The sequence below is a fragment of the Canis lupus genome, chromosome 12 (assembly GCF_003254725.2).
Source record: "Canis lupus dingo isolate Sandy chromosome 12, ASM325472v2, whole genome shotgun sequence".
Taxonomy (NCBI): Eukaryota; Metazoa; Chordata; class Mammalia; order Carnivora; family Canidae; genus Canis; species Canis lupus.
This window is the reverse complement of record NC_064254.1, coordinates 64,766,033-64,791,456: the sequence shown is the minus strand read 5'-3', so window position 1 is coordinate 64,791,456 and position 25,424 is coordinate 64,766,033. Positions and strand designations below refer to the sequence as shown.

Sequence of the window (25,424 nt, the reverse complement as noted above, 5' to 3'; positions counted from 1 at the left end):
TTCTGCTCTTTTTGAGACACATATTTTTGCTGCATTTTCTTATGTAAGTTTGCTTTAATACAAAATACATTTCTTAGTAACATTTTTAAAATTTTACTTATTTTTTAAGTGTTTTTTTGAAGCTCCATGTGGAGCCCAATATGGGTCTTGAACTCATGACCCTGAGATTAAGATCTGAGCTGAAATCAAGAGTTAGACCCTTAACCGACTGAGCCACCCAGGTGTCCCCTAAGTAACATTTTAAAATTGTGATATTGTTAAATGCGACTTAGCAGGCCTCTGAATTGATAAACTTAATTATGTTTCTGAGATTCAGAAAGTTTCTTTACCAAAAAGTCTTAGCTTATTAGCCCATTCCCTTAAAATCCCATATAAATATAAAAATGTTTTCCTGTCATCTGAAAGATTGTTTCAGAAATGTATTTCAGTAGAAAGCTCTGTTAATCCTCTCTGAAAGGAAAATACTGGATCCCACTGTAGTTAACTAAAGAACATTTTAGAAGAATGTAGACAGAATAACAGCATTTCCAGAAAGAATGAGAATATTAGACTTTTTAGTAGAGCTTAAATAATTGTGCTTTTTTAACTATAATTTTTACTAATTTTTTTATGCAAGTAGTAGCTTGCAAAGCATTTATATCACATTTGGAGACCAGATCAAATGGGGACCAGAATATAGTGTGAAGATTGTCAGTGCTTATATAGTATAGATCTCTTTTCAGCTCTTGAATACTATGCAGCAGTTAGACCCATTCAGCAAGCATGGGTCAAAATACAGAATGTCTGAAGGTGAAGAACACATTCCAAACAGTCAAGCCTACTTGATAGGCCTACTTATCTATTGATAAGTTTCTAATTTCAACCTGTGTATGAATAATAAAACAAAATTATCTTGAAATAAATAAAATATTGGTTACGGGATTCACTTGTTCTTTAAATTTAGCATTAGTGTGGCTACTGTTGAGGGAAGGCAGAAACTTTTGATGATGATGATGATGATGATGATACAAAAAATACCATTCTTATTAACATAACCACACTAAAACTTTATACCAAGGGAAATCATTGCCTACACTTGACCATTCATTAGGTTTTGACAGATGTGTTCAGAAGCAAAGATTTTATACTTTTATTGTTGTCCTCAAATTCATAAGCTTTGGAGCATTATTAGCAATGTGAGAGAGTGATTACTTTTGTCCCATTACTTTTATCAATTTTATTTTTTACTTTTAATATGGTAGGAAACATTTTTTGTCTCTTTAAATTTTTATATCCTCCCTAGTTTCTCCCTCTGCTAAACTTGAGATCATACTTATTTTGCAGTATGTTTTTAAAAGCCATTATTTATTTTAAAAATTTTTTTTAAAGATTTTATTTATGAGAGACACAGAGAGAGGCAGAGACATAGGCAGAGCGAGAAGCAGGCTCTTCACAGGGAGCCCGATGCAGGATTCGATCCCAGGACCCTGGGATCATGTCCTGAGCCAAAGGCAGACGCTCAACCACTGAGCTACCCAGGTGCCCCTAAAAGCCATTATTTAAAACAAAATCTGTGACATTTTCCTTTACCTTTGACATTATCTTTATTACTAACTGTGGAATTTTTTCTCAGGGACAGGATAATGACTGTGTATCTCAAATATTGAAACTTCCACGGTTCAGTAATTTGCTATCAATTGAACCTCATAAATTTTCTTTTTTATTCATTTCAGAAAATTTGCAGAAATACATTATTATCTCCCCCTCCTTTTATTTTTATTTTTTATTTTTTTTTGCTTTATTGAGTTAATGATACATATTCGCTCAGGAGATACAATGATTGTAAGTGTTCACCAATGTCTGGCATGCTCTGATATGTGAGGAATGGGATATTTATATAGTTTCTAAGTACCTCCCCACAAAACTTATTAATTTTAAAGAGGAAACGTATGTCTTTACTGTTGCAAAGTATGGTAGATATTCCCTTAATCAGATGGTCAAAGTAAAAATCTACTATGAGGCAACAACCTGAAATTGAGGTGGGAAGAACACAAAATCATTTCCATGATACCCCTGCCAAAGATGCACAACCTGAATCTAATCATGAAGAGATGTCTGGTAAACCCACACTGAGGGAACTCCTACAAAATAACTGACCTATAATCTTCAAAATCATCAAGGCCATGAAGGTCAAGGAAAAACTAAGAAACTGTTCTAGATTAAAGGAAACCAGAGACATGGCAACTAAGTACAATGTGTCATGGGATAACTGGCAAAACTTATATGGCATCTGAGAGTAAGATGGTAGTGATACATTACTGACTTATAAATGATTCAGGAAAAAAAATTCTTTGTTCTGTACTTAGAACTTTTATGTAAGTTTGAGGTTGTTTTTTTAAGAAGGAGCAGGAAGGGTGAGGAAAATGTAGGCTCTGGAATCCTGATGTCTGGGTTAGAATCATGGCCCTACCACTTACTTATTACTTTCCTTGTGTCTCAGTTTCATCATCTGTAAAATTAGAATAAAAAATGACACCTTACATCCTTGCATAAAGTTTGAGTGAGTAAATGCCTATAAAGTGCTAAGAGTAGTACCTGCAGTAGATATTAGCTATCACTTGGGTTTATATCTGGGATCAAGTGGACAAGAACGGGTCCCTACTGTGTATCAGTGAGCAGTGTTTTGAATCTTGGATTGTTTATGGTGCTAAAGTGACCTTGATACCGAGGGAAATATTTCAGTTTAGAAATATGAAGTAAACAGTGTGCTACAAGTCTGTACATTGCAATAAATGTAGATACTAATTTTTTGAGTAGTTAATAGAATTTTAAAACTAACAATAGCTGTTTTATTTTAGTTTGATATTCCAGTGATTGTGCAGAGTCTCTTCATCCCTGTACCAACAGGATGAAGTTCCATCTGCCCTTTCACTTTGGAGTCCTCTCCTTGCCTCCACATTATTGGTCACTGGGAACCAAAGAACTTCAACAATACCCAGTAATTGCAGGAGTATTTTTGGAATCAAATAGTCCCAATTTTGAATTCTGACTCTCTACTTACCTTTGACTTTGGACAAGAAACTAACCTATCTCCAAGCCTCAGCTTTCTCATTGTATAAACTGGAGATAACCGTAGTACCTCCTTCACGAGGTTGTTGACTGCATGTAAAGTGTGGTGCTCACAGTATATGCCGTAGAACTGGTAGCTTGCTCCCTGTCCTCCCCCTCCCATTTCCATGCTCTTGCCCACAGAAAGTCAAAAGTATAGGCAGATGGATGTCCGTTAAGTTCCACTGTCTTATTTGTGGGGAGGGGAGAATCTGTGGCTTATCTCATTAGTTTTTTCTCATTTCTAATGAAATAAGGGCTGTTATTTTCAGCGCTTGCCCTAAACTCTTCCAGAAGGAAAACTGTGGGGGAGAAATGACATCCTAATGAGGCAAAGCCTAATCATGACCACAGCATTTTTGATGTTTCCCAGTACTTTATTTATTTTTCTTTTTTTTTTTTCTTCCCAGTACTTTATAGTTACAGTGCTATCCTTTACTCTTTTACCTTATAAGAATGGATTGTTTTAGGGGTGCCTGAGTGGGTCAGTAGGTTAAACGTCTGCCTTCGACTCAGGTCATGATCTTGGGGTCCCTGGGATTGAGCCCCACGTTGAACGCTCTGCTCAGTGGAAAGTCTGCTTCTCTCTATCCCTGTGATCTCTCTCGCTCTTGGTCTCTCGCAAATAAATAAGATCTTTTTAAAAAAATGAATTATTTTAGTATGAATTAGGACAAAATAGAGCTATTATAATGGAAACAAAAAAAATTCCTAAATATAAATTTCCTGTCTTATTTTAATATATTCCTAGAAATAAAAACATAGAATGTATATATAAATTATTAACACTAACTATTTTCATGGGGAAATTCATGTTCTGCCCAATTTCAAGGAAAGGATCCAAGGTGTTCAGTTAAAAATGATGAAAAATGTCCTCTTTTCTTTCCCTAAAAGTTACAGTTTTGTGGACTGTTTTAGAGGATCGACTATCACAGGCCACCAAAAGGGCACAGGCCATAAGCCACAAGGTGGGCCTGCACAGATCCTCATTTCAGCCTAAGACTCCCTGGCTGTGGTGTAGACCCTGGCTACTCCTGCAGTCTGTGAGGGTTTTTGTTGTTGTTTTTCAGTTGTGGTTTCTAACCTGGACAGCACTTTCACTGCAGTGCAAACTTTACTCGGCCTCTGTGTGAATGGGCGCTATTCAAGGCTTCCCATGGCCTTGTATTTAATGGACCGCAAATCCTCTGGCTCTGTGCTGCCTGTGCATCTTGTTGCAGTTGCCTGTAAGGAGAAGGCTGCACCCAACTGCTTGTCCAGCTCTCAATGCACCAGACCTGTAATCAAGAGAAGTTTTAAAGAGGTGCTTAGGAGAAATTAACTTAAAAGAAAAAAATGTTTAAATGATTTTATTTATTTATTCATGAGAGACACAGAGAGAGAGGCAGAGACACCAGCAGAGGGAGAAGCAGGCTCCATGCAGGGAGCCCGATGTGGGACTCGATCCTCGGACCATGGGGATCACGCCCTGGGCGGAAGGCAGATGCTAAATCGCTGAGCCACCCAGGGATCCCCTAAATTTTTTTTTCATACCTCTTACCTATAATATACTCTTTAAGCTCTGATTCTAAGCCACCATTCGTTTTTATTCTCTGTATTTTAATGCTGCTGTGATCATTATTTCTTATTGGGTGAATATGGGGTTCAGAGGCAGATGTCTGAATTGAGCCCCAGTTCTCTCACTTACTGGTTATATAATCTTGGGCAGGTTATTAATTCATTAATTCAGTAAGTATTTATTGAATATCTGTGTGTGCCAGGCACTATTCCAAGCACTGGAGATACAACTGTGGATAAGTAAATATGTTGTAACATGCTGACATTCTAGTCTAGGAAGACAATAATGAAATTAATGAATACAACTACCTAGTCTGTCAGTGATAATTGCTGACATAGAGAAAAGAAACTGTGTGTCTCAGTATCCTCATCAGAAAATGAAGAAAACTACCACCTCGCAGGATGGTTGTCAGGTTAGATGAGCTAACACCCATGAAAGCTTGAGGATACACCGGGGTGGATGAGACAGTCCGTCTACCCAAAGGAAGCTTTCTGGCAATCTGGCAAATGAGGGATTTCTTCCCAGAATAACCTTGTGACCTAGTAGAGTACAGCAAGTGTTATTGTTATCTGAGGATTAAATTGCCCAGAATAATCTGTGTGTAATTTATCCCAGCCATCTCTCTTCATTCAGTAGGTGCCATCCTATTAGTTAATACCATGTGAATGAAACTATAAGAAAAATCAAATTGTGTTTTCCTCTTGACACACATAATTTGGGAGATGCCACTATCATAGTAATCTTTTCCCTTTACTACCTCTGTTAGTGGCTTGCTTATTTATTTATTATTTTTTTAAAGTAATCTCTGCCCCTTTCCCCCACCATGTTGGGCTGAAAGTCACTACCAAGAGTTACACACTCCACCCACTGAGCCAGCCAGGCTCCCTGGTGGCTGTTTTAAATATTTTGAAGGTCTTAATGTTATTGGGTGGCAATATTTGTGATTATGAGAACTGATAGATTTGAATTTAGGCAGCCAATCATGAGATCTTTTCTCTTGTGGAGGTTCTGTGAAAGATGAACACACGCAGTCTGTGTCCCACCACCTGTCACTTGCAATTCTTTCATATTTTGGTTTCCTGTACCTTGATTTCAGTGGTGATTTTCAGAAAATAAAAGAGATGTTCCTAAAAATTTTGCTCTTGATTTCTGAACCATCATGTTGCAATAATATGGCTTTAGATTTTGATTGTTTTTCTATTCATTTTTTAAAACCTCATCTCTCCTGCCAAAATCCATGCTGCATTTCACTTTGCTACACCCCAGCCCCCCCCACCCCAATTTGCCCTTGAGGTATTATCTGTTTCTCTGTAAAGTGTTTCATCATTTTTTTCCAACTTGTTTTTACTGGCTTCTTCCATCTGCTAGCATATCTTTACTTTTGGCTTTACCTTTTAATGTTAAGTAAAAGCCAATCGAATGACCTTTTACCTTTTTATCTCTTCCAACTTATTCTAATGCAGATATTCTAAATTTTGCACAATTGAATCACCTTCATTAGCCAATAGGACTGATAGGCCAAATACTAGACAAATGGAGTGTTACAGTGAGACATTCTTTTTTTCTAAAGAGATTCTTTTTCAGTATAAAAATGTGCTTATATAGTAGCTGAATAAAACCACAGAAAATTATGGAAGATTAATCTGAGAGTACTTCTCTTTGAGTGGCAGAGTCTTTTGAAATCAGGACTGCAAGTTGAGAAAAGCACTGAGCATTAAGGGAACACTCATTCATGTTTGGTTGATTTATTCCCTGTGCAGACGGATGGTGGTAGTAGGAGGTGTAATTCACAGCGCTAGCTCTTAGCCAGTGTCACCGCTTGAGTGGTGGTGTGAGTCTTGTGTGTCTGTGTAGTGTAATGATGCCTGTATTCCAGCACTCAATTTTTCTACCCTTTGCTTCAACACTAAATTGCTTTTTTAAAATGTGAACAAAAGAGGTCTGTATGTAAAAATTATTGTATGAGATAATTTTAACCGTTTTCAGTGTGATCAAAATATTATTTTTTAAATGGCCCTATTTTTCTACATTCATAATTTTAAATCTTCAGTTATCATTTGAGTACAAAAGTCTTTGTGGGTTTTTTTTTTTTTTTCTGGTGGCATGTTTAATTCTAGGGTGGCCAGCCTACCTCTTGCTGTAAACTTGATCAATTATGGCATTATTTTATACTTCTTTTTTATTTCAATCACGTATCTTAAACTGCTGGTGTTCAGTAATCATTTCTGAAAAGCACCTGGCTTGACTTCCCTTCCCTGCTGAACAACCCCTATGCCCTACCCCCATTCTACTTTCTCTTCTCTTTTACTTCCTTTTTTTCCAGCGTCTGTCTCCTGCCACATGCCCATCAAACCTAATTGCAGCTTGGGGAGGGCTTTGGTAAGGCAGTTCCTTGGCCCTGCTGTCCCTCAGGGATTTAATTCGGGTGGGATGCGCACGTGGCCCTCGAGCCATGTCAGTGACTGCTACAGCTCCCAGATACTAAGGGCTGGTCACCCCAGGCCCTAAAGTTGTTTCAAGTCTAGGGCAGTTTAGTCTCAGGATAGATATGGCAGGAATAATACAATTTGGGTCATTTTGTCAATCGAAATTAACCTCCAGTTCTTCTGCTAATTTTACATTAAAATCTGTGACATGCAGACTATTTTTAGTCTCCCTCAAATTATAGTGCTTTAAAACAATTTTCATGAGTGTTAATTTTTTTTCTTTTACAACTGAGTAATATTACTGTCATTGAATTACTAATTATATATATATTTTTCACAGCACTTCTTTGATACCATTTAAACATTGTCTTTGTATCTAAATCTTAGAAAAATTAGAGGTGAAATATGAGAATCTACAAGGCACCCAACATAGGACTCTGGGGTTCATGAAATGTGGGTTTAATTTTTTTCTTGAAATGAGAAACACAACTATAATGTAGTAAGTCATCTGCCTTCTTAAAATTCTGTTTTTCTTAAAATTCAGTACTTTTTTCTCCAGACTTAAAAAGAGATCTGTGCTCTTACTCATTTTAGGAAATAAATCACCCTTAATCTAAAAATCTGTTGATTAACGCTTGTTACCATTTAGGGATATTTGCTTCTTGTCTTGTTCCTTTTCATTTTTTAAACAAAGTAGTTTAAGCATACAGAAAAATACAAGGACACTTTGTATATTGAACACCTATATAATGACACCCAGATTTAAAATGTAATGTTTTCCATATTTTTTTCTAGTTTTTGTCCTTGGCCTTGTTTATATGCATATATATGTGCATATATTGAAACATAATTGAGATATTATGTATACAGTTTTATATTCTATCTTCATTTAACATTTTAAGTATTTTTCCATGTCATTAAAAAAAGTTTTAATGCTTTCTTGCAACTCTAAATTTGTTCTAGAGTATATGGCCAGATTTTTTTGTTTATTTTAAATAGTGTTAATTCTGTCCCTACTTAATTAATTTTACATTATGCTTCCAGTTCTTTTGACTTTACATATCACATATTTTACATGACTTAAAACACTATTTTTCAAAAAACTGCAGTTTGCAACTCATTAGTGGGTCACAAAATCAATTTAGCAGGTTATAGTCAGCATTCAAAAAAATTACAAAAGGGATCCCTGGGTGGCTCAGCGGTTTAGCGCCTGCCTTTGGCTCAGGGCGCCATCCTGGAGTCCTGGGATCGAGTCCCACATCAGGCTCCTGGGATGGAGCCTGCTTCTCCCTCTGCCTGTGTCTCTGCCTCTCTCTCTCTGTGTGTGTCTCTCATGAATAAATAAATAAATAAATAAATAAATAAAATCTTAAAAAAAAAAAATTAGAAAAGTTAAGAGTATTTCTAATGATTCTCTGGCAAAAACTGTGCACCTTGTAGGCCATCCTTATGTTTCAGTTATCTGGATATAAACTTTAAAAAATTGTAACTAGGGATCCCTGGGTGGCTCAGCGGTTTAGCGCCTGCCTTTGGCCCAGGGCGTGATCCTGGAGTCCCAGGATCGAATCCCACGTCGGGCTCCCGGTGCATGGAGCCTGCTTCTCCTTCCTCCTGTGTCTCTGCCTCTCTCTCTCTCTCTCTATGTCTATCATAAATAAATAAATATTAAAAAAAAAAGAATCAAGTTCTTTGAAAAAATTTAAAAAATAAAAAAAATAAAAAATTGTAACTAGGGGTTGCAGTCACTGTCATAAAGCATTATTAGGAATCTTATCAATCAACCCACTTCATATATGTTAGATTTGACATTTATCCTTGATACTTATGTAGTATCAAAGTATTTTTTGATTGACTTACTGTAATTGGAAATATCTACAGTGGGATAATAAAATAGAAAACCTCTATACCTCTAGGTGTTAGTATTGGAGGGAGTTCTTCCTATGAGGGTCTAAGCAGTACTGATTCTTTTACTGGAGTTTTATTTTGAGATGCTTTGGGCTGACTCAAGGGTGATGGTCCTTTCTTTGTAAGTGGTTAAGTGTTTCCTTAATATTTGACTATAAATGTTCCAAAAGATTGTGATTTGGATCATGGCATAAGTTAGAATTCTGAACTCCTGAGCGTATATCTCAGAGGTTTTCTCTTGTGCCCCAATTCCGCCATCCTACCTCAACTCTCCATCTGGAACTAATCCCTACCTTCTGCTCAAAGTGAGGACAGCCTTCTCTCAGGGGAACTGATGCAGCAATGAATTCAGTGCTCCTAAATGAGGAAACAAAACACATAAACATGCCAATAAATTGAGTTCTATTTAAAACTTGAGGAGTATGTCCTTCAATGTGGTATAATTCTCCTGTACAGTAACTTTCCAGTATAGCATGAAAATCTCAGCATGTTCTTTAGAGTGTGTTGGGGCTTTTCTCCTTTGTGGCTGTCACTTTTAAAGAATACACTCTGATTTAGGAAGAGTGACTCAAAATGCAGAGATGACTGGCTGAATGCAGCAAATGAAGAACAGGAGAAATGGGGAAAGTCGGGAATAGTAATGGGGCTGTTTGGGTGGGATGTGTGAGATGGAGAATCTGCTGTTCTACTTCTTGAAGCTATTTATTCTCTCTTCTTATATTTTTTGGGAGACCTGTTCTATGTCAGTTACTCTACTAGGTGCAGGGCATCCAAAGATGACAAGCCTGGGTACCTTCAAGGTTTTCACAGGCTTGTGAAGTAGTACCTGTGAGCAAATAATTCAGTAATAGCAAGCCTGGAAAGCGTGAGTGAGCCTAGACTTTGGGGTCCAAATATCACGTAGATCTTGGTACTTCCATTACTAATTGACTAGTGTGACTAGTAAGTATTTAACTTTTCTCAGCCTTTTTTCTAATTTTCCTTTTCTGTCAAAAGATACTGACCAGTTACCTTACATGGGCTTTCTGAGAATTCAAGTATATACATGGAAGATAGCACATGCCTGGCATTATAGCACATTGAAGTCATTGTGTTGTTGCTATCATTTTTATTATTCAGTGTTTTAAGTGTGAATGAAACCTAGGGGTTTATAATAAGTATCATAAAAACCAGTGGAAGGGGCAACTACTGGTCCTAGTTTCTGTGTACTGCACTGCTAAAAGTTCTCTGTCTCCATTGTGCATGCATGTTCACACTACTTTCTGGGTATCTGGAAACCCCTTTTACTTGTTTTGTGGACATACTGTGTTCCTTCATGTTGGTTACTCATCATTCCTCCATCCCCTAAGTAAAGGAATTCTCCAAGAGTCCTTTTCTCTTCTCATCCCTTCCCTTCCCTCTTTTTTCTTTTTTCTCTCCTTAAAAACTCATCCATCAATCGTACTAATTCAGCCATCACCTCTTTGAAGATGCATCCCAAATCTGTAGCCATAGCATCTCCAGCTACCTGCTGGGCATCTCCATCTGGAAGTCTTTCTTGCATTCAAAGTTAACATGTCCAAAACTGAGCTCATTAATTCCCCATTAACTCTCCTTTTTCTTCCAATCCCCATGAATCCTAGCATCATCACCTCCAGGAAACAGGTTTGAACCTCACATTCAGCCCTTATCTTTCCTTCAGTGCATGAGGGTCTCCCCTCATGCAGTCAGCTGGCCAGACTAGCCTGTTCCACCTTCTTGCTGTGGCCATCATTCAGCTCTTCTTTGCCGTCACTGCTGCCACTGCCCTAATTTAGGCTCTCATTATCTCCCACCTGGACTACTGGAAGAAGCTACTCCTAACTAATCTTCCATCTCCTTTCCATGGCACCCAACATGCTACTGCCAAAGTAACAGTATTAGGCCCAGAGTAACAGTTTTAGTCTTTAGCTCTAATCACATTACTCCCTTGCTGACAAACCATCCCTGCCTTCAGATTGCCTGCAGAATAACGTCCCAACTCTAAACCTGACTTTCAAGGCCCTTCATTCTTTAGACTGTCTTTTTTCTGGGCTTGTTCATCTTCACATATTGCCCAAATGGGTAGCCCCACAGCTCCAGAACCTGCTCCTCATTCTTCTACCTTCTTATCATGCACAACCTGTTTTTTTCTCCTCAAATACCCTTCTTTCCATTCCATTAACTCCATTCCAGTCCTACCTCCATTATCTGGTCAGAGAAATCTGACCAAGCTCTCTTGGTCTCAAGCTCAGTCTGAATGCCCCCTCTACTGTGAGGAGCCCCTATGGCAAGAAGCAGTTTTCTTTCTTCCTTTATGTACTAAAAGCTTTTTGTTGCTCTACTACTTTTGATATCTTTTGCTCCTATTCACTTTAGCCATATTTTGAACCTATTATTATAACTCTTATTATACCACTTAATTCTTTGTATACCACTCCTGTTTGGTACATAAATGTTGAAGAAATGGAATTTTAGAGGATATATGGAAAGGTGCCAGGGCACCTGGGTAGCTCTGTCCGTTGAACTTCTGACTCTTGATTTTGGCTCGGGTCATGATCTCAGGGTCATGAGATCAAGTCCCACATCAGCTCTGTGCTGGGCATGGAGCCTGCTTAAGATTCCCTCACTTTCTCTCTCTTAACCCCTCTCCCCCCTCAAAAAAAAAAAGTGTATAGCTGTGATTTGAGGATTTGAAATACAGGATTGGGAGGAAGGTAGTGGTAGTGGAAAGATATGATGATGCAATGAGAAATGCTGTTAGCCATAAATCATAATGTGAGAAAGATATAGAGCTGAATTGCACAAAGTGTGACCTATTCAATCCTTATGTCCATCATGAAATGTGTAGCTATTAGATTATTAGTGTGTGTTTGTTGTTTCCATCTGTTGTAGATCTAGAGCAGAATTTTGGAGGGGGCTAAGTGTCCCCCCTCCCACCGACTCTGCCCTAAAATTCAACTACAGACTTTTCAGCATGATAGTATTTAAAATTAGTGCTATATCCATATTAGCTAATTTTCCAGGAGTATGTAATATCCAACATGTATTTAAATTGAATTGAAATATTACTTTAGATTTGGTACCTTTCTAGTCAGTCTACCATGCTACCTCCATATTTCTCATTGACTATTGTAAAAAGCCTCCTAACAGCTCTCCTCATACCCATTTTCTTTGTTTTCCTCCTTCCCCTACATGCAAGTCATTTTTTCCACTGATGACAAGATTTTTGTGGGTTTTTTAAAAATATTTTATTTATTCATGAGAGACACAGAGAAGGCAGAGACACAGGCAGAGGGAGAAGCAGACTCCTCACAGGACCCCAATGTGGGACTCGATCCCGAAACTCCAGGATCACACCCTGGGCCAAGGGCAGATGCTCAACCACTGAGCCACCCAGGCGTCCCTTTTTGTGGGCTTTTTCTTTTTTTAAAGATTTATTTATTTATGATAGACACACAGAGAGAGAGAGAGGCAGAGACACAGGAGGAGGGAGAAGCAGGCTCCATGCTGGGAGCCCGATGCAGGACTCAATCCCGGGACTCCAGGATCGCGCCCTGAGCCAAAGGCAGCCCAGGGATCCCCTTTGTGGGCTTTTAAAAAAATATTTAATTATGGGGATCTGCCTGTGTCTCTGCCCCTCTCTCTCTCTCTCTCTCTCCCTCCCAGTGTCTCTCATGAATAAATAAATAAAATCTTTAAAATAAAATAAAATATCTAATTATGTCATCAGCTGCTTAATAAAAACTACAGTGGCTTCACGCTGCTCTTTGGGTAAAAAGCAGAAGTCTTATATGGCCTTCCGACCTGTGTGGTCTAGTCCTTTCTGTCTCCAGCCTCACTTTGTGCAGTGCCCTCAGCCTCACCTATGCCTGTATTTGTGCTGCAGATATACTCTTGTCTGTTCTCTTCCCACTAACCCCTTTTTTTTATATCTATTCTTCCTTTGGCTGTCAACTCTGTCATCACTTCCTCAAGGAAGCCTCTGACTTTCCTCACTAGGTCAGTTCCCCTGTTATAAACACTCACAGTGTTTGTTTGTGGCATTTATTGTCATTATAATTTTACATTTCTTTGTGATTCTTTCATTATTTCCAGTCTCTTCCACTAGCAAGCCCCACAAGCCCCATGCCTGGTTTTGCTCACACTTGTATCTGTAGCTAGCACAGTGACTAATTTATAGAAGGTATTCACTCTGTATGAAGTTTTAGTTTATCTTAGCTAAAAGGAACACAATTCTGTAGAACTTCAGTGGTGAAGATGACAAGGTACTAAATATTGCTTTCATTCATGACACTGTAATTTTGTTTTTTTTTTTATTTTTTAATTTTTATTTATTTATGATAGTCACAGAGAGAGAGAGAGAGACAGAGACACAGGCAGAGGGAGAAGCAGGCTCCATGCACTGGGAGCCCGATGTGGGATTCGATCCCGGGTCTCCAGGATCGCGCCCTGGGCCAAAGGCAGGCGCCAAACCGCTGCGCCACCCAGGGATCCCGACACTGTAATTTTGATGACAATAAAGGATTGTTCTAATTTTTGTGCCTGTTATACCTATTGTAGAGTATAGGTAATTAGATAAGTGAGGTGAGATCATAAAGAATCAGAGTAAGAAAAAACTTCAGATGTCAAATAGTCCCGGCTTCTCATCAATGCATATGTCAGAGGCTGTGCACGTTCCCAAACATCTCTGTTAACAAGGAGACTTAGCATCACCAGAGGGCACTTTGTCTTTTAATTTCTTCATGTTAAGTCACAATTGGCCTGCTTATTTTCTTTTTTTTTTTTTTAATTTTTTATTTATTTATGATAGTCACAGAGAGAGAGAGAGAGAGAGAGAGAGAGAGGCAGAGACACAGGCAGAGGGAGAAGCAGGCTCCATGCACCGGGAGCCTGATGTGGGATTCGATCCCGGGTCTCCAGGATCACGCCCTGGGCTAAAGGCAGGCGCCAAACCGCTGCGCCACCCAGGGATCCCGGCCTGCTTATTTTCATATTTTTATCCAGTAGTGTCAGTTTCTGCAGTAACTCTATCTCCTACCAAGATGGAGCCCTTTCAGACGAATAGACTACTCTCAGGTGTTCCTCTAGCTTTCATTTCACCCAATTCTTCCACTCACACACTGTGCTCCTGCCATTTTGGTTCTGGAAATAGCCGTGTCCTCCTGTCTTTCCTTCGAACCTTTGCCCTTATTGTTTCTTCTTTGGAACACTTTTTCCCCCCTTCACTTCCCTCCCAGCTTTGGCTCCCCTGGCTACTTCTTCCTCATCCTTTAGGTCTCAGGGAGGTCTCTTTCACCTCTCTTTGCCTCTAGTTAGTTGCCCCTTCTTTATGCTGCCACAGCCCTTGTATATCCCATGCCATATTTCATTGGGATTTTTAATCCAGACTGTATTATCCACATGAAGGAAGACCACAGCTCACCAGTGCTCATCATGTCATCCACTCTTGTTTACACCATGCCTACCATACAATAAGCATTCACTACATTTTTGCTTGGACCAACTTAGCTTGCCAAGAACACCAACTTAGCTGTTCTCCAACCTAGCATCCATAGCTTTTTCTTCAGGCATGCATATGGCAATGCAGGCACCCTCAGAGGCACTGAGAACTCATGCTGTTTCGGGCCAAGTACAGCCTGGACTATATGAAACATCTTAGCTCTATAATATAGAATCCTAGGGATTTCTTTTTATGCTCAGAAGCAAAATTTCATATTCTCTTTTGGTTGCGAGCTGATTTTTGAGCTGGGGACATTATCAGTTTATTTTGGTACTGTTTTTTTAAGGGTCTTAATGAAGTAAATTTAAAGAAGTGGTGTTTGGAAGCAGTTCTTTTAATTTACTTAAGCTGTCAATCTGTTTTCTGGGTTGTGAACCGCTGTCGGAAGATGTGCTTTTCTGACTGTTCTCTTGATTTCCGTCAACCAGTCCACTACAGTTTCTCTTCCTGACCTTTTTGGAATGCATTCTGAAAGTGGCAAGTGTTTCAGTGACGTATGATGATGTTTGCAGGAGGTGGGGTGTGTGGGAAGAATTCCTTAACTTTTGTTATTTTGGGAGGTAGAAAAGGAAATTTATAGATTATGTATGCTGGTAGAGTGGGCTAGACTTTGAGAGATAGGGATAGGAGGAGAAATGAACTAGAAGAAAGAAAAAAAAATACAAGTTGAGAAAAAAATAGGTGACAAAAAAGTAATAAGGACAGAATGTAATTTTCTGATTACGTGATCACCAACCATGTGCTTCCACTGTGTTATTTACTTTATTTACTCTTGTTGCCTCTTCCACAAAATGACAATGGAAAGTAGAGATTGTTGGAGAACCTCAGTGGCACATTAAATGCCTTCAGCTCGGATCATGATCTCAGGGTCCTGGGATTAAGCCCCAAATTGCATTGACCCCCTGCTCAGTGGGGAATCTGCTTCTGTCTCTCTCTCCTTCTGTCCCTTCCCCTTCCCTCGTGCTCTTTCTCTCTCAAATAAATAAATAAAATCTTAAAAAAAAATAGTAGACGTTATTAACCTTATTTTATAGAGGAGGTAATAGTCTCCAAGTCATACAACTAGCGAATGGGAAAAGGATTCTTTTGAAAACCTGTTTCTAAAGCTGCACTCTTCAATTTTACCTTGCAAATAGTTTTGTACATGAGATGAAGCAGATTCGAGGGTCACTATAGCATAATGGTTAAGCGTGTATATAGATTCTAGAGCCAGTTGGCCTGGGTTCAGATGTTGGCTTCATCACGGCCCTACTGCCTTCCAGCAATGAGCAAGTTGCTTGATCTCTCTGTGTGCCTCATTCTCCTCATTCATCTGCAAAATCAGGATAATCGTGGGACCTCCCTCTTAGAGTTGCTGTGAATTAATTTAGTTAATATTTAGTAAATCCTTAGAATGGTTCCTGGCATGTGTGAAGCACTATTTAAGGATTTCCTACTGTTGTTGCTGTTCCTCTTCATTTGTGTGTGTGTCTCCTGTGAAAGGTCTCATCTCTTGAGAACTCTGAGGAAGATGTCAAAACTGTTGCCAGAGCTGTTTCATCAGCATGATGGAGTCAGACTTTTCTCAAGTTTCATGCCTCTTGGAGTTCTTACTGTGTCATCAAATCCTTCATCCCTAACCAGGCTCAACCTCCAAAACACATGCATACACACAACCTCACCTTCCTCTTTTCCCTTTATAGAATTAACAACCAATTCATGGGGCGCCTGGGTGGCTCAGTGGTTAAGCATCTGTCTTCGGCTCAGGTCATGATCCCAGGAGTCCTGGGAGTAAGCCCACATTGGACTCTGCTCAACGGGGAGCCTACTTCTCCCTCTCCCTCATGCTTTCTCTTTCTCTCAAATAGATAAATAAAATATATTTTTAAGATTTTTTATTTATTTATTCACGAGAGACAGAGAGGCAGAGACACAGGCAGAGGGAGAAGCAGGCTCCATGCAGGGAGCCCGATGAGAGACTCGATCCCAGGACCCCAGGACCAGGACCTGAGCCAAAGGCAGAGGCTCAATCACAAAGCTACCCAGACATCCCAATAAAATCTTTTTTTTTTTTTTTTAAAGAGCCAATTCAGACCTTCTCTTTAATATTATTATCTAAAACAGGATGAGTAAAGATTCACCTTAGGCAATACATTAATAAGGTCTAGCAGCAAAAGTTGAAATTTGTAATTCAGAGTAAAAAACTTAGAAAGTGCTCCTGTTCCCATTTTTTTGCTTGGTCCAAAATAGAGTCCTTCCCAGCCTCTCTGCAATTCAGGTTTACAGGGCCTAACTAGAAAGCTACATGACCATGAAAAGCTTTGGATATTTCTGATGATTATTTGTTTCTCTTATGATATAATTTAATTACTATAGATTAGCCTCTTTTTCCTAGAAAATTAGAACTTCTTTTTAAAAATTACTAACCCCTCAAACTTGCTGACGATCACTTAGAGGATTGAGGGGAAAATATAATTAGAGAAAGAGCTATATCTGTTCCTTTGCAGAGAGCCTCAAGATCTGCCTTATTTTGAAACCAATGAGGGTACAGAGGGGCTCTTTTTAAAATTTCTTTTTGGAAGCATTGAGGGGCAAAGATTTTTCTTAAGTAGTGAACTAACTCATTAATTTTGGCTATGTTAGCTTAATTCATTTAATTCCTTATTCAGAATTTACCAGGAAAGGCTTAATAATTTAATGAAGTATGATACAAATTTTAATGATTTTTTTCACTACATTCAAGAACTATATTTATGTTATTTATGTATGCATATCTATTTGATTAGTGCTCATGAGCATTGTTCTAAATGTTAATTTATTATAATACATTGCCCATAGTTTTCTTTCTTTCTTTCTTTCTTTCTTTCTTTCTTTCTTTCTTTCTTTCTTTCTTTCTCTCTCTCTCTCTCTCTCTCTCTGATGCCATTTAGTTCTTATATGACAACCATTTGCAGTACTTTGAGAAAAAAAAAAAAACCAATGTATTCCTGGCCTTAGTTATAGTAGAAATTATGAAAATTCAATACTCATCGCAAAAATAAAATGACATGCTAAGTTAAAGCCATATTGTTGTCTAGAATGATAATGCTTTCCATAAATAATAGGAGATGGCAAGACTTGCTGATGGCATACATTTCCATATCACTTATCAAATAAATTTTTAAGTCATTTGGATTTGTCACTTTAATTCTCTGAGCATTTTCTCTACCTGTGAAGGCAGAAATCATTTTTTATCACTCTCCCTTACCACCATCATCACCAAATAACATCACTCCATCCAAGCCATACAATTTGTATTTCAGTTACTATCAGCTATACCACACAGCAGTTTGAGCTCAACTATGGGTTGAGCAAACGGTTGACATTGTGAGGTGTAGGGTATAGAGCATAGGAAAATGCAGAAAGAGGAGGAAACCAGATCATGAGGCCTCACAGTTGGAGACTGTCACTTTTAAAAGCAGCCATGGGTTTCTCTGGTTGTTAACTGAACTCATTGCTTTCTCCTGTTAGCCTGCTCTTTCCCCACTTCTGTTTCTTTCAACAAGTCTTTCTCTGACTTTGGAAGTCTAAGTGAATTGTAGCAATTTCCTAACTTGATCTGACTAATTCTGTGAGAATATATTAACCCTCTTCTTTCTTTGTTGGCAGCGGGCTGGTACATGATAGCCGACATAACCTCCAGTTGAGGGGCTTGGTGGTGCTACTTATTTCTAAAGCAGCTGGGCCCAGCAGCATGAATGCTTCATGTCAGAACTATGACACGGTCAGTGGGATCTATTCATGGTAAGAAAAACTTAGACTTTTGACATCACTTTCTAAATTGTGTTTCCTTTTACTGAACAGTAGTCAATGGAAATCACTACTTAGTTCTTTGTCATTCTTGGATTCAAGGATAAATTAATATATTTTTTTAAGTTAAAAATGTATTTTTATTGTTCTGTTCTTTTTTTAAAAGTGTGTTTGTTTGTTTGAACAATCTCTACTACCAGTATAGGATTTGAACTCATGATCCAAGATCAAGAGTCACATACTTTTCTGACTGAGCCAGCCAGGCACCCACCCCTTTCAAATGTATTTTTATTGTTCTTAACAAGTCTGATAGACTTTACAGCTCCATACATAACTGGTAAATTTCCCTATACATTTGTGTTGAAAACTTTCATTCTTTTCTGGGCATTTAAAATTTTCTATTTAGGGATGCCTGGGTAGCTCAGCAGTTGAGTGTCTGCCTTCGGCCCAGGGTATGATCCCGAGGTCTGGAATTGAGTCCTGCATCAGGCTTCTTCTGCGAGCCTGCTTCTCCCTCTGCCCAGGTCTCTGCCTCTGTCTCTGTGTCTCTCATAAATAAATAAATAAAATCTTTAAAAAAATTTTTTTTTCTATTCGTTACTACCCCTCCTTTACCATCATGGTGTCATTATATCTCTATAGAGACTTAGTTCAGGATATATGATTTTTAAATCTATTCAAAATGAGAGCTAATTATAAAATAACAATGTAACTATCATTTTAGGAGAAGTAGTGTACTTCAGTGCTGTGTCATTTGTTTTATTATGCTTATTTTTATGGTGAAGAGATTTTTACTAAACTTACTAGAACAAGACATTTTTTCTCGGGCACTTGGGTGGCTCAGTCAGTTAAGCATCTGCCTTCGGCTCAGGTCATGAGCCACTCTCCCTTACCACCATCATCACCAAATAACATCGGGATTGAATCCCATGTCAGGCTTCTTGCTCAGCAGGGAGTCTGCTTCTCCCTCTCCCTCTCCTGCTTATCCTCTTTCTCTTTTGCTCACTGTCTCTCTCAAATGAATAAAATCTTTACAAAAAAATTTTTTTCTCCTATACATTTAAACTGAAAATCAAATTTGTGAGTATGTCATTTTTGCTTAATATAAAACAAACTTAAAATTTTCAGTTTTTTTTTAATCAGTGCATATTTTTTAGTAACAGTGTATCAACAATAACTTTAAGTTAGTATTGTATTTGACATTGTGTTAAAAGCCTCTATAGAGCCTCTGTTTGGCCTATGCAGGTGGACTTGGCATGTGAAAATAAAAACATGGGTGACAAGGAAATTTTCCTCACAAAAGGAAGCATTTCTAGGAAATTTGACTTATGGCTAATATATCTTCTATATTTGCTTTAAAAATTAATCCATATCCTAGGGGTTTTTTTTATTCCTAGTAATCTTATCCATGCATTTTTTCTTACATAATATTTAGAGATGACTGCTCTTGTTTTCCAGCTACGAAGTCTAGTCATCCTTCCTCATTAACGAGTAAAATTATTATTGTCGTGGCTGAGATGACTCTTCCTCCAGCCAGGATAATTTTGCAGACCTTTTACCATTTACCCATGCAAATGTCTTCACTAGAAAGGATGCCTTGGGATTGTTTTCAGTTCCTACTCACTCTCAAGTAATTTATATTTGTTTAGTGTTTTGTAGGTTACTGAGAATTTTTATTACAGTTATCTCGTTTGATCCTTACAAAAACGCTGTAGATAAGAGTTGTCATTATACTTATTTTACTCTTGAGCAAACTGAGATCCAAAAATCTTGAGATTTTTTTTTTCAAGGTGGTACAACTGGCAGTTGAGACAAGTTGAGGATCCAACTACAGTTCTTTTCCTTCCAAATTTCATATGTTTTTCTCTTGATTCCATTCTGCTTTTCTAGTCTGATTCAAAGAACTTATTTTCCATATAGGTTAGACTATCCATTAAATTAGTATTCGAAGAAAGGTCATCTTCTTGTAAGTATGTCTTTGAAAAACTTCTGAATGGAAAAGCAAATTGGCAAATCTTTTATATGTCTGCATCCTTCCCCCCAACCTGTTCAAATTAGAGCTCAAAACTACCATATTATGAGAAAGCCCTTGACTGAGTTTAGTTGAATTAACTAGAGAAAATACATAAAGATCTATAATGAATACCAATAACCTTGTTTTTGGAAAGCAAATGGATCTCATATCACCCTATGTCCCATGTATCTCTATTTCCCTTAGGAACTGTTGATTTTCAGCCTGCCTACTTTGGTGAATATTTAATTAGTCAGACCTCTGCTCATGCAATTGGGTAACCCTACATACCTCTAATGAACACCAGCTATGTTTTTATTATCTCTAATCCTAAAATAAAAACAACCCTTGGAAAGTACTATTTGATGTATAATAGATGTTCAATAAATATTTGTTGCATAAAGGAATTATCCCCATTTTGCATAAAAAGAAGCTAATAGTGAGATTAAGAATTGTCTAAAGTCTTCTAGTTGGTAAGTGATATAGTGTGTACCCTTTCTGTTGCGTGGGTCCTGGTATCCATATGTACACAGTGTTGTGATGTGATCTTGTGTTTCGAATTTCTTATCTAGCCACTAAGAAACAGGTGCATCACTTTCTGATCCTTTATAAGAATATAATATTTGACAGATGATTATTTGGAATAATTGTAAAAGAACTTTGCAAAAGAGTAGGTGGTACATTATGAATATAAAAACTTTATAAAGAATATAAATGGGTTTCATACCCAAGTGTACAGAATCCATAATTAAGTTTAACAAATAATCCTGGTATGTTGTTCCAGGCTATTTTCCATTATCAAACTTGATCTAGTAAGTCATTGGTGCTGTTTGGGTATTTTACACACTTGTTAATGTGAAACTGTAATTTGGCACAGTACTCTGAGAAACCATTAATTTGTTTCTCTACCCCTGAAGTCATTTGTTTGGCTCTTGCTTCCTTAATTGTTCAAGTGTAACTTTTGCTGGAGGCTTGTATCTATAATGCCACAGTGAATTATTTAACATTTGAGCGAAGTACTGACTTGGGAGCTTTTTAATTCACCCCCAAACTGCTGGGATTTACATTGTTTGTGTTTTTCTCTCATAAACTTGACTTTGAGGTCAGATAATGGGACCTGAGTAAATTACCTAAGGGACCAAAAGTGAGTTAGGTGACCTCTTTTGTTTGGCCTAAGGGTATAACTGATGGATATAACCTGTGGATATGTTTAGTAAACTTATCATTTAATAGCCAAGAGAGGCAGAAGTGAGGCTAAAATGTAATAACTACATTTTGAAAAACAAGTAAGAGAGCTACATTTATAAAATTGCACTATTATCATCTACCATAGCCTTTTGCAAACAAGGCTATGGACTTTAGTTTTATTCCACCAATCCTGACTTAAAAAATTGGTTGCAAAAGTGATCAATCAAAAAAGTATTGCTATAATGTTTATGGTGACAAATGGTAACTAAGAGTGGTGAGCACTGTGTAAAATATGGAACTGTCACATTGCTGTGTTGTCCACCTGAAACTAATATGACGTTATATGTCAACTATACTTCAATAAAATTTTTAAAAGTATTTCTAAGTTTCCAAGCATCCCTAGCTACTCCCGAGAAAATAAGTTTATAACTTATCTTAATGATAGAATATTTTAATTTTATATACAAAAAAATTAGGATATATAAAACATGATATTACAAAGTACAGACTTCTCTGTAATAATGTAACATAATTATTAAGTTTAAAGAAATTTAGGTGAATTTTCTTTACTAATGCTTCACCTTTCTTGGTTGTTTTAGCAAGAACAGACCCTTATTTCTCGTCTAACGGTTATAAATAGATCACATATTTTCACTCTGCCTTCATTGCCTGAAATTTCCCAACATCTTTTGTTAACTCTGGTAGATGAGATTGAAACAAGTTTGCCAAACACATTTTCTTTTCTCCCTGTCTATTCATCTAGACTACCTTGCCCAGCTTTGTACATATTTATAGCACACCAGTGCCTTGGACAGAGTATTCTTTTAAATCTTTGCATGGCTGAACTTGAGTGGAACATAAATGTAGCAGACCAAAATAAACATTAGAATCATACATTTTTCAGTTTGTAACTTTTAGAGTAGTTTAACATGGACTGTATCTCACAGTGACTATACCTTATTATTAGTTCTTTGCAACCTCTAATTCAGGATGTGAGCTGTACCACAGACTCTAAAGTACTCTTCATAGAACATGAAAATCAAATTTTTAACTTAGCTATGTAAAGTGACATTTCAAGGAAGAAAAGTATTAGTGGAATATCATTTAAATATACAAAAAATACCTCACTTAACAAAAAGTGCTGTAGAATATCTACTAATTTTTTTATTTTATCTGATTTTTATAGTTTTATTTATTAGAGGGGGAAAGAGAGAGAACATAAGCACAGGTGTGGAAGGTGGGGTGAGAAGCAGAGGGAGAGAGAGGATCTCAAGCAGACTCCCTGCTGAGCTCAGAGCTGGATGTGGACCCTGAGATCATGACCAGGCAGAAATCATTAGAGGTGGCCACCTAAATGACTGAGCCAACCAGATGCCCCTAAAATTTTAAAAATCCCATCAAAAGTTTGTTTTGTTTTCCCTTCATATTTTGACCTATTCCATCTTTCACTGCATTTTATTTACTCATCTCTGTTATCCACAGCTTCCATTCTGCTGTCTATATGGCTTGAAGTTTTACTGGTAGGTTTTAGACTCTTCTGAGTTTGTGTTGCCCTCAACATCATTTCTAGAGGGAGGAGAATGAGCTGCTGTTGGGGCAGTGTTCCTCCTGGGTGACAGGTGAACTGATGAATAAGAATAAAATTATGGACTCATCATTTTCTCTACTTATTTGTAATACTGATAACAGAAGACTGTGTATGTACTCTGTGTGGTATGAAACATAAATCAGATGATCTATTTTCTTCATGTTACCCCAGCATTCAGCATATTTCTAACACATAGATGGCAGTCATGGCTGATTAATAATAATATAATAATGTTAAATTATTGTTTTTCTAATTTTTAAAAATTATTTAATCTTCAAGCAAGGAAAACCTTCCTAAAAGTTTCCAAACTCTGAAACTATAAACAAAAAACATATTTGACTGCACAAAACGTAATTCTTCAGTGGGAAAAAATTACCATAAAGTCAAAAGAAAATGCTAAAGTTAAAAAAAAAAGAAAAGAAAATGCCAAAGTCACAAAAATATTTGCAACATAAAAACCGAAGAGTCAATTTTTAATAAACAAATCAGGTGAAGATCTTGTAAGTCCAGAAGATAATACAACACAAACATGGAGATGGTTAGTAAATAAAAGGGGAAAAAGGCTGGAATTCATCAAAATGGACAAATTGAAACAAAAATCACTGTTTTTCCCTGTCAGATTCACAAAGATTAAAAAGTTTGATACTCAGTGTTTGTGAGTGTGTAAGGAATTAAGCACCTGAATACTTTGTTAGTAGGGACATTAATTGATATAGCTACTTAGAAAATAATGGTAACTAGCAGTTATAAATAGATCACATATTTTCATTCTACCTTTATTGCCTGAAATTTCCAACACTTTATTAACTCTGATAAAAGAGAATGAAACAGGTTTGCTGGGGTACCTGGGTGCCTCAGTGGTTGAGCATCTGCCTTTGGCTCAGGTTGAGATCCTAGGATCCTGGGATCAAGTCCGGTATCAGGCTCCCACAGGGAGCCTACTTCTCCCTCTGCCTGTGTCTCTGCCTCTCTCTCTCTGTGTCTCTCATGAATAAAAAAAAAAAATCTAAGAAAAAAAAAAAGAGTGGTTGGAAGAAGTAGGGAGGTGGTTCTGGGAACAGCTATAGAGAAATCATCAAAGGAGACTTTATTTGTAACATTTAATTTTTTATAAAGAATCTATTCATATTGTTTTGTATAATTAAAATTAATTTGAAGATTAAAAGAAAGTTATATTTCATACTTATAAGGCAATAAAAACCTATTTAAGAAACATATCTTTTTGTACTACAAGAACCTTGAAAATGAGGAGTGCTTATTGACAGTGATTTAAAATGATTATGCCGAATAATTGAATTTAGAGTAGGCTTTTGAAAATAATTTCCTAAAGATATCTCAGCTCCCTTTCAGAGAGATCTCAAGAGATGAAAGCATGTACACTTTGATTACATATTCCTATTGATTGTATTCTACTTACAACAATAAAAATAAACTCCAGATACAAATCTAGCAATATTACTAATTCATTACAACCAGTACTTATTTTCATTAACTTTTTATTGTTATTTTCAACTTACACAGCATGCACAAATGCAGCAATTATATGTTGAACAAGAAAGGGGAAGGCTCTTTATGTTCAGCGTACTGTACATCACAAGTCATTACTTCACCAGAGCTGTTGGAAAAACACAAAATAAGAACAGCCTCTTACAAAACAAGTATAATTAGCCACAAAAAGTAGGTGGGCTCAGCTACCAATCTACTCAGCTGAGTGTTCGTTTATTGTATATAAATATCTTGCTATAGATTGGCCTGCCTGACTATATCACAGCAAAAAACACAGTGTATACCTTATTTTGGTATTGGTAAAAACGTTTAAATCTTTCCCAATCTTTCACAATGTCCAGTGTCTAATTCTGCATTTTTTAATTTATTTTTTAAATTTTAAAAAATTATTTGAGAGAGAAAGGGTGTTAGCAAGGAGTGGGAGGCAGAGAAGAGGGAGAGTTCTGGAGAAGCAGACTCCCCACTGAGCAGGGAGCCGGACGCAGGGCTCAGTCTCAGGACCCTGAGATCATGATCTGAGCTAAAGGCAGACACTTAACTGACTGAGCCACCCAGGCGCCTCTAATTCTGCATTTTAAACAAAGCTTAATTCTTGACACTCATCATAACAAAATGTTAGCTTTATATGGTAGAAGACTTGCAGTCCCTTAAAATGTTTAGTGGCAGAGTTTGCTGAGTAGCTCCATCCTTCCTGTTGATCCTTGGAACCCAGACTCAAGGTACCCCCACTAGTGGAGAGTGTAGTATAATAGAGACATGGGTATAAGGGCTAGAGATCTGGGTCCTTGTCACAAATATATAACTGATTGGCTTTTTGACCTAAGCAAGTCCCTTAATCACACTCTGTGTGATTATTTATATATAAGATGGGGATAATAATGGACTTC

The 25,424-nt window shown here is 37.4% G+C and overlaps 1 protein-coding gene across 8 annotated transcripts in view; it reads left to right on the top strand.

Moving 5' to 3' along the window:
* The window catches only part of PDSS2 (decaprenyl diphosphate synthase subunit 2), a 251,385-nt gene that overhangs the window by 90,776 nt on the left and 135,185 nt on the right, over positions 1-25,424 (top strand). For 6 of the 8 annotated variants that reach the window (XR_004804282.2, XM_035697992.2, XM_035697993.2 and 3 more), the window contains one exon: positions 18,104-18,238. The exons of the other annotated variants lie outside the window; for them this stretch is intronic. Coding sequence is in view for 5 of the 6 variants with exons in the window: in XM_035697992.2 (XP_035553885.1) it covers positions 18,104-18,238 (135 nt within the window). In the remaining variant the exon portion in view is untranslated. The remainder of the gene's footprint in view (positions 1-18,103; positions 18,239-25,424) is intronic. 8 annotated transcript variants of the gene reach the window in all.